The sequence below is a fragment of the Cottoperca gobio genome, chromosome 9, assembly GCF_900634415.1.
Source record: "Cottoperca gobio chromosome 9, fCotGob3.1, whole genome shotgun sequence".
Taxonomy (NCBI): Eukaryota; Metazoa; Chordata; class Actinopteri; order Perciformes; family Bovichtidae; genus Cottoperca; species Cottoperca gobio.
In genome coordinates, this window is record NC_041363.1 from 9,108,879 (window position 1) to 9,123,813 (window position 14,935).

A 14,935-nucleotide genomic window follows, 5' to 3' on the forward strand; every position below is an offset into this window, starting at 1 on the left:
AGCAGTCATTTTGTAAGAATAAAATAATGAGCATTTCTTTATGAAATCGAAAATCCCAGTTACTTGTGAAATTGAATAATTTTAATATGAGAATAAAAATTTGGGTGAATATTTTGTGCATAGAATTCTTGGCAAAGTGTTTTTGTTTAATCCTCATCCTATTAGCATATTCCCCAAAGACTCTATTTTCATGCCAGCTCCTCATACCCATACTCTCTGTGCCTTTCAATATAAGGGTAACAGCTCCTTTTCCAATAATCATTATTCTCTCCGTCATTTTGAAATGTATGTCTTTGATGTGTCTTATATATAGTGATGATGTCACTGAATAAGAGACTCAAAGCCTTGTTTGGATCAGCAGTCGATGACTCTGTGGCACAGAGCCATGAAACAGAACAAATTTAGGGCACTGATTAAGCAATGGGCTATTAGAGAAGGGGAAACTACATAGGATGACGAGAGTAAGGCGGTAGGGTGGTGAGGTGGAGAGTGCAAGAGTGAGAGGCCCTTCTATGGCTATAAGAGCACGCCAACAGATTGGATTGGTTGTTGGGTTATGTGTCAGTCTTTGGCAACAGGTGTGATGTCTTTAAACAGGTGGGCATAACTGGGATGAGTGGCATACCGTCCTTGTACCGCACCCTCAATGTGCTGAGCCCTGATGGAAAGCTAAGCCTGGGCCACATGCTTCAAAGTCATATAACACTCATGCCCTGGCTCCCTGCGCACAATCAACACCCAAAGCAACCACTGCCCATCCCCCTGCCAGACAAGCAGCTCAGTTGCTCCATATAGGTGTCACCTTTACCCCAGCCCTTTTTCTCCTCTTCAAGCAATGCCCCACTGCTATTCTTCCTAGAATGGAAGTGAATCTCTCATGCACTCTGTGCTGGCGGCGGTAGGTTGTGGAAATCTTTGCAAGTGGGAAGAAAAGTTGTTGTTTTTTCTTGTATGCATTCTCATGCGAAAAGAAAAAGGCCAGTGGTTCAGCTCTTGTCAGTTCGATATGATGCATCGCCAGGGCCAGAATGAAACTACACAAAAGAAACAGCAAAAGTTTTACATCTCACGCCTTTGCCAAAAAAGACAGCATGCTAAACCTCTGCAACCCCTTTGTTCTTTTGACTCATCCACCTCTGATAGAGCAAGAGTGCCTGATTCACTGAAGGTCTGTTAGAAGTCAGATCTCCTGCACCGCCTCGGTTGATTTGTTTGGTGTGATTTCCTGAAGACTGTCAAAGATGTGAGAGACACTTTCAAATTCAGAATTCCAGATTTCCACTCTGGGGGCCAAGCGAGGATTCAGAGAAAGAAGAGGAGAGCCAGCAAATGTTGACACGCTTACAGTAGCTGCCTCGCCACGAGACGCCTCAGGAATCAAACAGTTATCACACACACAAAAGAAGCCCTCTAAGTTCACTAAAACCACACTCAAAACAGGTCTTTGTTGTGCTGACATGAGAGATGACTGGATTGTTATTTGTTTTCTAAGCAGGCAGATCGCTCCCTGTCACTTCTGCTGCTGGTTGTGATGGAGTAGCTAACACTCGTATCTCCTCAGTGAGTGAGTACTGACGGAGACAAACAAATGAGAGGAAGAAGTTCACTGAGATTAACTTATCTTAGCATCTATCTTCTTCCTTGCTCCTGCTCAGTCTCTCTTTCTTTTTTCTTGACGCTAACACCCACTCTCACACACCCACACATGCACACATGCACAGACTAATTCCCCTCTTTTCCCTCCCACACACACACACACACGCACACACACACACACACACACACACACACACACACACACACACACACACACACACACACACACACACACACACACTCACACTCACACCAGTAGACACATACACACACTCCAAGATGTACAGAGAGAGACACACACACACTTGATCAGCATCAAATACAGGGTGTGCTAAAGTAAATTTAATTACGTCTGTCTGATATGGAGCTTCAGATGAAAGTAGGAGAGCGCAGTGTGAAGCGACGACTGCACAGACAGGAGCAGGCCCGTGATATTCCTCCTGTAGACTAATCTCCCTTTATTAAAGCCAGGAGGAGAGAGGGAAGGGGGGGGGGGGGGGGGGAGGAAGAGAGTGAAAGCGGGGTGTAGAGGAGGGGAGGGGGGTGCCTTTGATGAGATCTCTAACTGTCAGCTACTGTACTTTTCTTCTCTTCCGCTCTGTCTTTGTCTCTCACTTTACGAGGCAAATGAACACAGCACCTATCGGTACATGCCTACTTGCTCAAGCAAACATACCCTTGTGCTATCACACACAGTAATGTGCTCTGAAACTTATCCCTGTTGTTATGGTTGTCAACAATATCTAAAAAAGGACAGAGGCAGCTTTCTCTCCCTCGCTCCCTCTTACGGTCTCTTTGTCTGTGTCTCTCTTCCACTCAGAGGGAGCGGTGTGCGAGTGGAGAGTGTGCTTCTCTGCCTGTCTGCTGTTCCGCTCTGGCCACTCTAATGGGGGCAGGTGGCCATCAGGTGGCCAAAACAGAAACTGCCACATTTAATAGCACATATACCACAGTCGTGAACTCAAGCAGCTCAACTGTATTTTAATTCTATTTCATGACACACTGATGGTTATGGTTGTAAAGTGTGTTTTACTTTTATGACTTTTCCTCTTCCTGTGTAATTATGAGGTTTCAAGGTCTCATGATTTGTCATTTGGTCAAGAGTTTGATCACTTGCTGTCTCGTTATTGGACGCGTTTGAATCCTTTCTGCCATCTTGAATGTTTAGCTGCACGTTATCTTGTTTATCTTGTATCCTCGTGTCACCCCATGTTGATGGAGGTTAAAATTGGAGCCTGCCAAAATGATGAATTTATTTTTCTCAGCAACAGAACCAATTTTATCAAAGAGAAAAAGTACTTTGGAAATCTATTCATTTGAAATTTGATTGAATTTACTTCTGTTAAAGAAATCTCTAAATGGTTTTCCAAACGTCCTTTAATTGGTCATTAGTCAGGATCGATTCTAAAAGGTACTTTCTCACAGGTCATCACCATTTGTCCCTCACAAGCTGTTCATCTGGGTCACTGTTCCCAAACAAAGCCCTTCAACTATGTTGTGCAACTGCTCTGTTTGCAGACATTGAGAAAGAAGGGCCTAAACGGCTGTGACAGCCCAGACCCCGACGCAGACGACTCGGTCGGCCACAGCCCCGAGTCCGAGGACAAGTACAGGAAAATAAACGAGGACATTGATCTGATGATCAGCAGACAGAGACTGTGTGTAAGTACCTCTTGTTAAACCCGAACCTTCCTCTCACTTTTCTTTCCTTTCTTTCTTTTCCCCCTATGCTTTCTGTTGCTTCGTCCTCGTCTCCTTGTTTTTGTCATCTGTTCCTCCCACCCATCTCTCTGTCCCTTCATCTGTGTCTCCCTCCGTCCGTCTCTGTGGTTGTGGGACCTGGCAGGCATTAAGCAAGAAGGAGAACAAAGGCGGCGAAAGCCCGGAGCTCGAGTCTACTCTCATCCTCACCCCACGCACTGAGGAGAAATACAAACAGATTAATGAGGAGTTTGATCAAATGATTAAAACTCATAAGATACCTGTAAGTACTGGGTTGACACTACCCGCATCCTCAGCAGGCTAACAAAATGCTGACTGGCCAGTAACTGTTGAGCTAACCCAGCTAACCACCAATGTTTGTCACTAGACTAAATACACAAAGTGAGAGTGATTGTAAGACTAGAGTAAAAGTATATTGTATACTTACAGTGAAAAAAAATAACAGTTCTTAGACTTATCTTGATTACAGTTGAGGAGCGGTCCTCTAATTTGACACAACTGTAACCATAACTAGCAGGCATTGTTGCTATAATAATTGCAGACTTTCTCTCATGACAAATTTTAACCTTACTGGGTTCCCTCCTTGAACCCGTTACCCATAATGCCTTGCCTGGCTCTCAAGGGAGGTGTGGTCTGCATGCGCTTTTCCTTTTCCTGCACCAGAACACAGCGCTCAGTCACCCGAAAATACAAGGACAGGCACTATGGCAATGAAACAGCAGCAGACATTTAAAAACTCTTAAGCACATCTCTGTACCTCACAAAACTCAATTATCTCTTCTCGTTGCTGAAATAATTGAAGGCAAACTCTTCAGTAGCCTAACAGCATCTTTGTTAATAGACTTAGATGTGTCAAGACATGTGAGCTGCTGGATTTATATTATATAGTGTTAATTTTACAAAAGAATCAAATCTGTAGCCAGCTGCCAGAAACCACAAAAATAAAGGCTGCTTTGTATGTAAACTGAGCCTGCCCTTCATTCAGAAAGCACCATATTGCAATGGTTAGTGCTATAGCCTTACAGAGAAAGAGATAATTCCATGGTAGCTCATTTAGAGAAGAACAGTAGTGTCTAAGCCGCGTGGAGCAGGGGGAGATGTGGTTAGAAGCAAGGCAGGGGTTAGTGAGCTGGGATGGCGTGGCGGTGTAGGGTGGGTTTGGGATAGGAGCTGGGTGGGGATGGGGGTGGAACAACAGGGGTGGTGGTGTTTGGTGGGGGGAGGGGGTGGGGCAGACTCTGCACACAACAAGTGGCAGTTCAGTGTGTGGTCAGGGTGGCTGCCAAGCACTGGGCCTCTGGATTGCAGGGGACTGTTGAGAGGACTGTGGGGAGAGGCGGAGGAGGAAGATGAGTGAAAACAGGAAGGATGGCACCAGTTAAAGGACAGCTTACAGATGGGGGCCTTACAGCCAGCGAAGGGATGTGTGTACACGCAAATGTGCGCACAGAGACAGTTTCCCCACTTTTAGAAGACACAGCATAGGGAAATCATGAGGTATAAAAACTCCAACAAGGAATCCAAGATGGAAGAAATTACTGAAAGTAAGTCAAAAAATAAAGCAGAACCAGAGACTGCCCTTTACGGGTTATAAAAGAAAGCTTCCATAGATTTTGGCTAGCCCACTCCTGTGTAAAGTTGCAGTAAAAGCGAAATGTTCAGAGGCCCGCAATAAAATAATATTTGGCCTGCAAAAAGAACATTAGCAGTAGGGAGAACATTGAAGAAGATGAAGCGGCGCTATAAGACACATATCCCACTTCCACGTAAGCCAGGCTGATGTTCTCCTGATGCGCTCCCTCCATGGCTCTGAGACACATGGCAATAATTTAGGGCCCTATTTTCTACTTCCTAAAGCTAACATGCAGGATCAACCACTTCCAGGGCACTCCCAAGGTTAAGCCCTTCTGCCAAGTGACACAATAAACATGACAAACTAGACGCCTGGGGCCGACAGGCTACCTCTACTCATGTTCCTGATGAGACTGCTGACCGATCTGAGTCTACCCCTTAATAACACTTTGCATTAGCTCCATGTGACAGAAAAATAAATGATTCCTAGTTGCATTCAGTCATCCAGTCTTGGAACTACTTTTGCAGGAAATAGTGCAGATTTCTTTTAGTGAGGTGAAGACAGACTGCATATCTGTAGAACAGTTGGGTGCCATTGGCTTTCCTCTCAGTAAACAATGGCCTTCTTATTTGTTAAATGTAGGAATGTATTTCAGGGAGTATAAACAAGTGACCACAATATTATATTTCTTCAGCTCATCCTTTTGCCTTCACAATGACAAATGTCACAACATGTAAGAAACATATAATCATATATTTCTTCTTATTTTACTATTTCCATTGTGTTGCTTTTATGTATCGCATTAGTTCTAACATGGGAAATTGTTTTTATGTGAAACTGCGTATGCTGCTGCCTTGTCCAGGACTCCCTAGAAGAAGAGATCTTTTATCTCAATGGGACCCTCCTGGCTAAATAAAGAATAAATAAATATTAGTAGCATTCAAAGTAACCTACCAATGCTGGATCAAGTTTGAGTGACAAAGTATTGCCAACTCATATAACATCTCGGTGTGAATTTGAGTAACTCTGAGAGGAGTTTTCTAGGCGCTTACCCTTTAATTTCAGTGCTCCCCTCCAAATTTCATGCTCCTGTATTTTTAGTTTTTGTTTTAGTTGTTCTCTGTAGCATCTATGCATGGCTGTCTATTGTTAGTTGTCCATTTGTCCTTTTAAACTTGGCTGTCTGTCTTTTCTCTTTTGTGTTTGACTGCAGATCGTCAAAGATTTATTTCTTTTTTTATTCCTTTGTTCTCCTGTAGTCTTTCCGAATTGTCACGTCTCTTTCTCTTTTGTGTCCATTACTTTACTCGAAAGCCTTGTTTTACTTTCTTCACTCACTGCAATCGTTAGTATCTTTAGTCTAATCAAACTTCTGTCCCTGTCTCTCTTTTCCCCTCTCTCTCTCAGCAGACCGTGCCCCAATCGAACTATGACATGCCTGTGTCCATTCCCGTTAACAACCAGAACAATCTCATATACAGCCATCCTGGTGGTTCCCTGGGCAACCACAACCTGTTGCCACTGGCGCACCATGGCCTACAGAGAAACAGCATGTCTCCCGGAGTTACACACAGACCCCCCAGTGCAGGTAACACAGGAAGGGCATCACACGCACTCATGCACCCATGTACACGCTGTTATCCCATCTGTCTATCTTCTCCACTGTGTGTGTACCTGTCTGTCATGCTAATAGACACACACACATCAAATGCACAAGTTATATTCATCCACCCGCAATATTCCACCTAAACGAATGAATCCAAAGTCCCTCCTATATATATTCACACATTGCCTGCTCAGTATTTTGTTCAAAGTAAGTTGAAGATTTAAAAGCATATTAAATCTCATTCTACAGTCTCGTTTATTTAGTGTGAGGTTCTACACATTGGTTGTCTGGCCCTATGTATAGGCTTTGAGTTGCTGGTGACATAAGCACATCAGGCCTGTTGGGTCGTTATTGTTGTCCAAAGTCCCTTTTCTGTCCCTCTGGTCTGAAGGCTGCTGCCCACACCCTCACCCTGTCATTACGACTGTATGCTAGAAGCACTAGCACAAACTCAATATGAGTTTTGGCACTCACAGCATCCACACCAAACCGCACACGTTCTGGACCCTCCTACTCTTCCACCTCACATGATTTAAAAATAATAATGTGTCATTTTTCTTGGACGGAAGCTTAATGTATCCACTCGCAGTGTCCAGTTGCTCAGAGTGTTACGGTTTGAGTGGGAAGATACTTCTGGTATCAGTACACATATGATGTACTGACACACAAACACACACACACACACACACACACACACACACACACACACACACACACACACACACACACACACACACACACACACACACACACACTGTGGATTGTGATTAAATTGAGTTAGTTTCTGAAAGGCCAGCGAGGTAAGAGACAGGAGGCATAGTGGATGTTACGTGGGTGTCTATCCTCTAATGGTTTTCTCTCTTCTGCTCTCGTCTCTCTTTCATCTTTCAGGTGGCCTCATGGGTGCTGACCTCACCACTGGCGCAGGCACCAGTGCTGGTAAGAATGGCCTCCTCTTCTCGCTCACAGTTGTCTGCTAACACACACACACACACACACACACACACACACACACACACATGGCACCCACTCACCCACTCTGGGCCATAAAATGCATGACTAATAGTAGCCCAAACCCAAGTGGAGATTTTGTCCATGATGTGTTGATGTTAGTGGTCGTGGAGTTCATCTGGGAATGTTTGCCTAGTGCTGGGGCTGTGACACATCCTGCCTGCGTTCAGCTATAAAATGGTAGAACAAGTGTGGGGAAACTCGCACTAAATACTGAAGCAGCAAATTGACTGACGGGCAGTCAGGAGAGATGGACTTTTGAGTGTAGAGTAGAATTTTCTCTGTTTCTCTATTTGATGAGCCATCTTATATATTTCTGACACCTCTTGGATGTGGATGTAAATTCAAAATGACAACACCCATAGCTCCTATTTGGAGCACACACAGAACTGTTACACAGTAACTGCTATCATATGTCTGCACCCAAATTAATTAAATATTTGGAGTGGCTCACCACGCCATAATGATCCCGTGGAGAGTGGAGTAACCCATGTTTGAGGAACATATGTAAGGAATCTTATGTGTTAGCTTCTGTGTGTCTTTGGATTTTTATCCCTGAGGACATGTCAGGCCCAAGTGTATGGTAAAGAGACTCCCTTTTAAAGGGTTAAACTTTACAGCCTTGACGTACAGTGCAGAGTGTAAAAATGTAGAGCGGTGGGGTCAGAGGGGTACAGCTGGGCAGCCTTGTCTGCCCCCTAGGGCTCCATCACAAGGGGTCAATGGCTGGTTTCTCTGTCTGGTCGCTCATCACACACACAACAGGACCATTTGTTGTGGCGTGTGTTCTGTCGACGGCGTGCTGCAGAGCATGCTTCAAATGTACCCTTTGTGTCACCGCGTCGAAGGAACAGAGGCGCTCTGTGAGAGCGGCGCGTCGCTCAGCAGCAGCGAAAAACACGACGTGGAGAGAGAGTCATGTGGGAGCTAAAAGATTCCATTCAAAGCTCTCTTAAATCTCTTCTAGGGGGAGAGAGAAAGAGTGTGTGTGTGTATGGGGGGGGGGGGGGGTGGCGGGGGGGTACCCCAGTGATGAATATCCACTGATGGTGGAGGCATGTGTGCAAAGAAGAAACAGTGGGGAAACACAGATGGAAGTGTTCTGTGAACTTGGTCAGCCATTTTAATGATGTTCCTCTAAGTGACTCAGTGTGAGGTGGCCCAGCCACTGTGGCACCACAGAGGCTGCTTTAATGTTCCTCTTCTCCTCACTGTAAGTTTTGATAAAATGATTGTACAAGTAGGAGCTGTCTGGCCCGTGTATGAGTGTCTTAAGTGGCGTGGTCCGAGTGGCATGGGAGGTGACTTTTGTGTGTGTCTGTAGATGTGTTCATGTGTTTGTGGTTCAGACATGCACATAAACACAACACCTCCTTTGTGCCTCAGATGTCATGTTTCCACTGTCTGTAAAGAAAGGGTAACGAGAGAAAATGACAGCTTTTAAAGTCCAACTCACATGTAATTAGCATTACCTGATGTCCTCTTGTAGTTCGGAAGGATTTCAGAAGTCGTTTGTGTCTTAATCCTGTTAATATGCCGTGTCCTCAATCTGTAAAGTAATAATTCCACTGCTGCCGTATTTTACCAAACACAGGTCATCTTAGTAAATTGTCTCAGTTTTATATATTTTTCTCATTTCACAAAAGATTCCTTTATTTCTTTCTCTTTTCTGGGCTAACATTGATGAAGTGGAAACTCAGAAGGCTTTAGTAGCTATAATGTATGGCGCCAGAAGTCATGGTTTCCAACTTTTGTGAGAATAGTCCATCGGAACAGGCTGCTTCACAACTCAGGAGAGTGTTGTATAATAGCTATACTGTTGAAATACATAATACTAATTATAAAGTTACAAAAACCACAACATTTTTAACTCTTTTCTAAGGGAACAATGTAAAGACCATTTGTGTTGTTAGTTGCCTAGCGACAGCATTACCATGATTAAACTACTTGAACCCAAAGCATACCCTGTACTCAACTTCTCATTGTATTGCAGCATTAGCATGAAGACGCACTATATTTCAATCATATATGTGGATAATCCTTTGAATTTGGCATGTCAATTTAAATATAAAACACGCTTTTTGTTTATCCTGTGTAAAACCCAGACATCGTGGTGAAGTCTAAATCAAACGAGGTCCCCAGGTGATTCCAGTCCAGTGGAAATGGGGCATGTTGTTAAAAGGCTGAGTCATCATGTCTCTTCTATGGAAATATTATAGGAAGTGTGTGCGTGCGTGCGTGCGTTCGCTCATTTATATACAGTATGTGTTCAATCTGTCAACTCCTTTGCTGGCTAGGAGAGAATGTGAGGTGAGGAAAGAGACAGAATGTGAGTGAAGGAGAAAAAGAGAGCTGATGAAGGGAGCTCAGTTCGGACCAAGCCCCGAGCTTGTAAAAACCTCCCACCTCCATTTGTGCAATTATGTAGCTGTCATCTATGCTCCGATCAGCACTCTACTCACCAAAGCAGTGTGAGAAATTAACAATAAGCTCTTGTCATGTCTCACCTTGATCACACACCAATTACTCCCTCAAATTAGTTCCATACAAGATACATCTGGTCAAAATCCCACAGATATACAAGCTAAAAAGAATACACACAAGAACTGACAACAAGCCACACTCACTAGATCAAACATTGTGTGTCTCAATCTTGGCAACACCTCACACCAACTGTACAAGTTGTAAGCGTGAGCGCGACACCTTAGTTCAGTTGGAGAATTCAGGGTTGAATGCACATTTGGCCAAACCGCAACGGAAGAGTGTGTGAGTATGGGGAATAGAACGGGGCGCGCCTGTTAGACCACAACAGGACATCAGAAATTTGTTCAGTAACAGTAAAATGTACATGAGTTTAACCACACCTCTCCTTTGTGTGTGTGTGTGTGTGTGTGTGTGTGTGTGTGTGTGTGTGTGTGTGTGTGTGTGTGTCTGTCTGTCTGTGTCTGTGTCTGTGTCTGTGTGTCAGAGAGAGAGAGAGAGAGAGAGAGAGAGAGAGAGAGAGAGAGAGAGAGAGAATACTCTAGGGGTGGCTTGTCAAACACATGGATCTCGAAGAGCGCTAAATTGTAACCATGGCACCTATAGAGACATATTGCAATCCTCCAGCTTTGACCTCAGCTGTCCCCTCCGCACCTCAGAAACAGCAAAAAGCTGAGTCTCAGATGTCGTTGTCTACGTCTGAGCCACAAAACCGACTCCTCGCTGTACTGTGTTTAATTTTGGTCCTTCCTGTAAACGGTTGATGCCAGCCTGCTCCACAGCTCGCCCGTGCAAAGTAGCATTTTATGTAGGAGAATGGAAATGAACTCTCGATATCATGTCTTCCGCTGATATGATGGTTGAGCCAATGTGTCCCTATTGAATGCAACTGTCCTAGAATCAAAGCAATCAAGCTACAGAACAGAAAGATTTGAGTCACAGTTCTTGCTTCATTAGCTTAATTATCCAATGATTTTACTTTTGAAGTGCTTAAGGACTGGCCTATGCCACTCATGATCATAGTCATCTAGCAGATAATTGACTGGATGGCAGCCATCTCTACAGGGTGGCAATAAACAGATGTCTGATTAACTCACCAAGATGAAGTCCGTGTCATCTTGACCAAAGTGTGTATTAATGTCTCTCTATAGCTCAGTCTCTTTTTTTATTCATCTGTACAGAAACACTGATGTACTTCCTGCTGGGTTATTTACTAAAGTGTGTGTATGCGTGGTGTGTGTGTGTGTTTTATGTGTGTGTGTGGTCTCATTCATCTATCTCCACATGCACCCACTCAATCCCACAAAGGGCCAGCCATGAGAATGAGAGAGCGGGAAAACTGAAGAGGCAGCTGCCTCTTTGCTAATGTGAGATTGACACTGGAACTAAGAGGGTCCAATACAAAACACACATGTGCATCCATATGAACGGCTCGTGCATAAGCGGTCTTACAGAATGTCTCGTGGAGCCTCAAGCCGCACTGTGCTTATGTACACTCAGTGTGACAGAAAAAGGGTGCTTATATAGAATCATTTGCATGCAAAATTGTATACAGCAAAACATGCAATAACACACAAAGTCTATGTTGTTAACATCAACTTGTATATACTCACACATCACATATGCCAGCAGAAGCATAAAACAGTGTGTGCAACTGCTAGAGTGACACACACTGTTTTTCCCGTTTTCTGTCAAACGGCCTCATTTTCTCTCACCGCTAGCGGTCGTTTACTCTTCAGATTGTTCAAATTGAGCTTTTGAGACTTTTCATTTCCAAACAACAAAAACCTCGCTCTCAAATTAAACAAAGATCAGCAAGGGAAATTGCCCAGGAAGACATCTGCGACTCATTTTCCCTTGGAGTATATGATTAGGAAATTCATTTATGTCTAACGTATAATTCCTGCCCGTCTTTCAAGTGGGAACGTCCACACAGTGCCCTGTGTTCTACCCCTTTGGAAGAAGGAAGCAGAAGTAAGGGGAAAAACAGCCTGCGGGATTGGGTTAGAAACAAAGACTATGTTGCTTGCAAGAATGCTCCACTCTCAGTGTTTTTAATGATGTTGCTGGGATTTCGCCCCACCGGTTTTTGAAGAGGAAATGGGTGCTGCACTGGGCCCTCCGTATTTAGGGGAATGCAGATCTGGTGGCAAACCCAATGCAGGGTCTTTGTCTGAAAGAACCACACGTGTGTTTAGCTCTGATGGCCAAATGATGGGTCCCATCCCTCTGTGGTCTTGCTACCCATAATTAGATGTTTTTACACGATTCGCTGGCTGTTGCAGGGCACATGCAGCCTTAAATGACAGTGACAGAGGTGGAGGGTGAGGTCCTCTTAAGTGGGTGCCTTCGATGTATAACTGCCAAGCAAACAGTGGTGATCACCATGGCAAAAACAATATGCTTGTTTGACTATATGCCCCGCCAGCATACACCACTTTCATGAAACACCATTTACGTGTCTTCAGACTGGTGAGATAATAAAATGTCTATCCCAGGAAGTGGAGATGAGACACTAAAAAGGAGCACACGGAGTCATTACACTTTTGAAACAGTTTAAATACTTTGGTTCAAATACCAAGTACATTCAATGTTTCTCTACCTCTTTCTCAGGAAATGGATACGGGAATCATCGCAACTCGCCAGGTCTGCTCGTCTCTCCAGGTGGCATGAACAAAAACATGCAGGCAAAGTCTCCCCCACCCATGAACTTAGGCATGAACAACCGCAAACCTGACCTACGTGTGCTCATCCCCCCTGGCGCAAAGAACAACATGCCCTCCATCGTGAGTAATCTTCCCCTCTTTTCATATCCCTACTGTATATCTTCCTATCTAAGCAGGGTCTCTCATTTCTTTGAGCTATTGTTGATTTCCTTTCATGTCCCCGCTGCTGCCTTCGTCTCCTCATATCAGACTTGGGTTGATGAGGTTATGTTTGTGATAAACTGGACTTTCTGTACATGACATTTTTGTTGACTTGGCAGCTTCTTAAACCAACACCCTTTCTTAAAAATGTACTTTTGGCCCAAGTCTGATATACTGTCAGATATATATTCCCTCTGCTGTGTCTGTGTGCATATGTGAATGCGTATACATTAGACACTGATATCTCTTTCTCCTCTCTTTCTAGTAAGATGTGTTCAGTTAGAATAGTTAAAATAGTTAGTAGTTCTGTTTCCGTTGGCTCAATCCTACAGCAGCTCCCCCCTAGATCCACACTTATCAACCACTTCTGTATTCTCACTCACTAACTTGAATTTATTACCCTCCCCTTTTAATGCCGTCAGTCTGAGGATGTTGATCTGCTATTGGTAAGTCAGACTGCCACTCAGATTTAGGAATCAAAACAACCTCAAAAGGGCCTTAAGAATCTGTAAAAGTTGAAAGGTTTTCTAATGAGAAACTGGTTAAAATAGTTCTGGAGAGCGTGTCCCTTGTAGTACTGAGAGCGTTGCTGCCGTCTGAGTCGGACGTCTTAATTTGCTTTAATTTTTTTCCATCACTGTTGAGATCATTCGAGCTAGATACAGCGTTTTTGAGAAAAGCAGTCCCGACTCCAGAGTAACTTTCACCTTTATTGTTGCTGACTCTGCTGAAGGCTCCAAAGTCACCTCTTATAACATTTTGTGAGGGCACAGTGCCATCCAGTGGTGTGTCAGAGTAAAGCAGCCTGGCCTCTTTTCTTCCTCAGCCGTTGTGTGTCTTCTCCTCTGGTCCTTCCTTTTATCTTTTCGCCTGTGTCTTGCGTCGCACACGTACAGCTCACAGCTCTTATTACTCAGAATGTAAAAATGATGGGCAACAAAAGAGTACTCTTTCATTTTGCCGCAAACCTCCATTATTTTCTGCCAAACCCTCCCCTCTGCTAAAGTAAATTGCCTCTCCCTTGCCGTCGCTACCCTGCGTTGCCTTGGAGACCGATGGTGTTACTATAGCGACAGTGGGCCCTCGGAAAGGGTGGTAAATGATAGGGTTGGCAGGGTTCAGCCGTGCCGCATGTCAAGTGATTAATTTCCCCTGAAGTTGGCATCACATTCATTCTCTCAGCATCTGTTGAGTGAAAGAAAGAAATGAAAGAAAACTTTCTTGGTTTATTGCCGTTTTTTTGTTTGTTTTGTCTGGGAGTTGATTTTATGTTTTCAAGCCTCTCTCATCTATCTTGCTCTCTCTCACACAGAACCAGAGAATAAACAACTCCCAGTCTGCTCAGTCATTGGCCACCCCAGTGGTATCAGTAGCAACTCCCACTCTACCAGGACAAGGCATGGGTGGTTACCCATCTGCCATCTCTACTTCTTATGGTACCGGTATGTACTGTGATTCTCATTTGTCCATCATTAACACATTCTCTGTAATTACCTTTTATATGATTTAGATGTTGTAAGTATAGTTTAGATTCAGTTCCCTTGTACTACACCCAAAGAATCCAACAAATCAAGTTTTGTTTAGATGTTGTGTAAAAATAGTTAGCAATTGACTAATTCCAAGTATGTGTTGAAACCTACTTCCTAAAGTGTTATATAACAGTCTAACAGCAGAGGGTGCTATTGTCCCACCAACAAACACAGAACATGTTCACGTAACATCACAGCAACATTTATCAGAGCTACATTCTCTTTGCAACCTTTCTTGAACTTCTTTGAACAATCTATAATCTTCCTCCTCCTCTTCCTTTTTCCTCGTTGTTTGTACACAGAGTATTCCCTGAATAGTGCAGACCTATCCTCCCTGTCTGGCTTCAACAGTGGCAGCTCCCTTCACCTTGGCTCAATGAGCGGATGGCAACAGCAACACCTTCAGAACATGCAGCATTCAGCCCTCGGCCAGCTAGGGTGAGTGCTTTAAACTTAATTTGAGGTGTTTTGTTGTTGTGAAATGCATGATTGACACATCTAGAGTCTGTTTTCAACTTTCACTTGCAAGGTCCAACACAAATACCACAGC

General features: G+C 43.9%; 1 protein-coding gene across 9 annotated transcripts in view; it reads left to right on the plus strand.

The window, feature by feature from the left end:
• mef2cb (myocyte enhancer factor 2cb) overlaps positions 1 to 14,935 on the plus strand; it is a 74,495-nt gene that overhangs the window by 53,968 nt on the left and 5,592 nt on the right. For 4 of the 9 annotated variants that reach the window (XM_029439376.1, XM_029439382.1, XM_029439377.1 and 1 more), the window contains 6 exons: positions 3,115 to 3,258; positions 6,299 to 6,479; positions 7,389 to 7,436; positions 12,603 to 12,775; positions 14,169 to 14,298; positions 14,688 to 14,823. In XM_029439376.1, the coding sequence (XP_029295236.1) occupies positions 3,115 to 3,258; positions 6,299 to 6,479; positions 7,389 to 7,436; positions 12,603 to 12,775; positions 14,169 to 14,298; positions 14,688 to 14,823 (812 nt within the window). Of the gene's footprint in view, positions 1 to 3,114; positions 3,259 to 3,442; positions 3,581 to 6,298; positions 6,480 to 7,388; positions 7,437 to 12,602; positions 12,776 to 14,168; positions 14,299 to 14,687; positions 14,828 to 14,935 lie in introns of those variants that run through there. The other 5 variants (XM_029439384.1, XM_029439379.1, XM_029439380.1 and 2 more) reach the window with 5 other exon arrangements.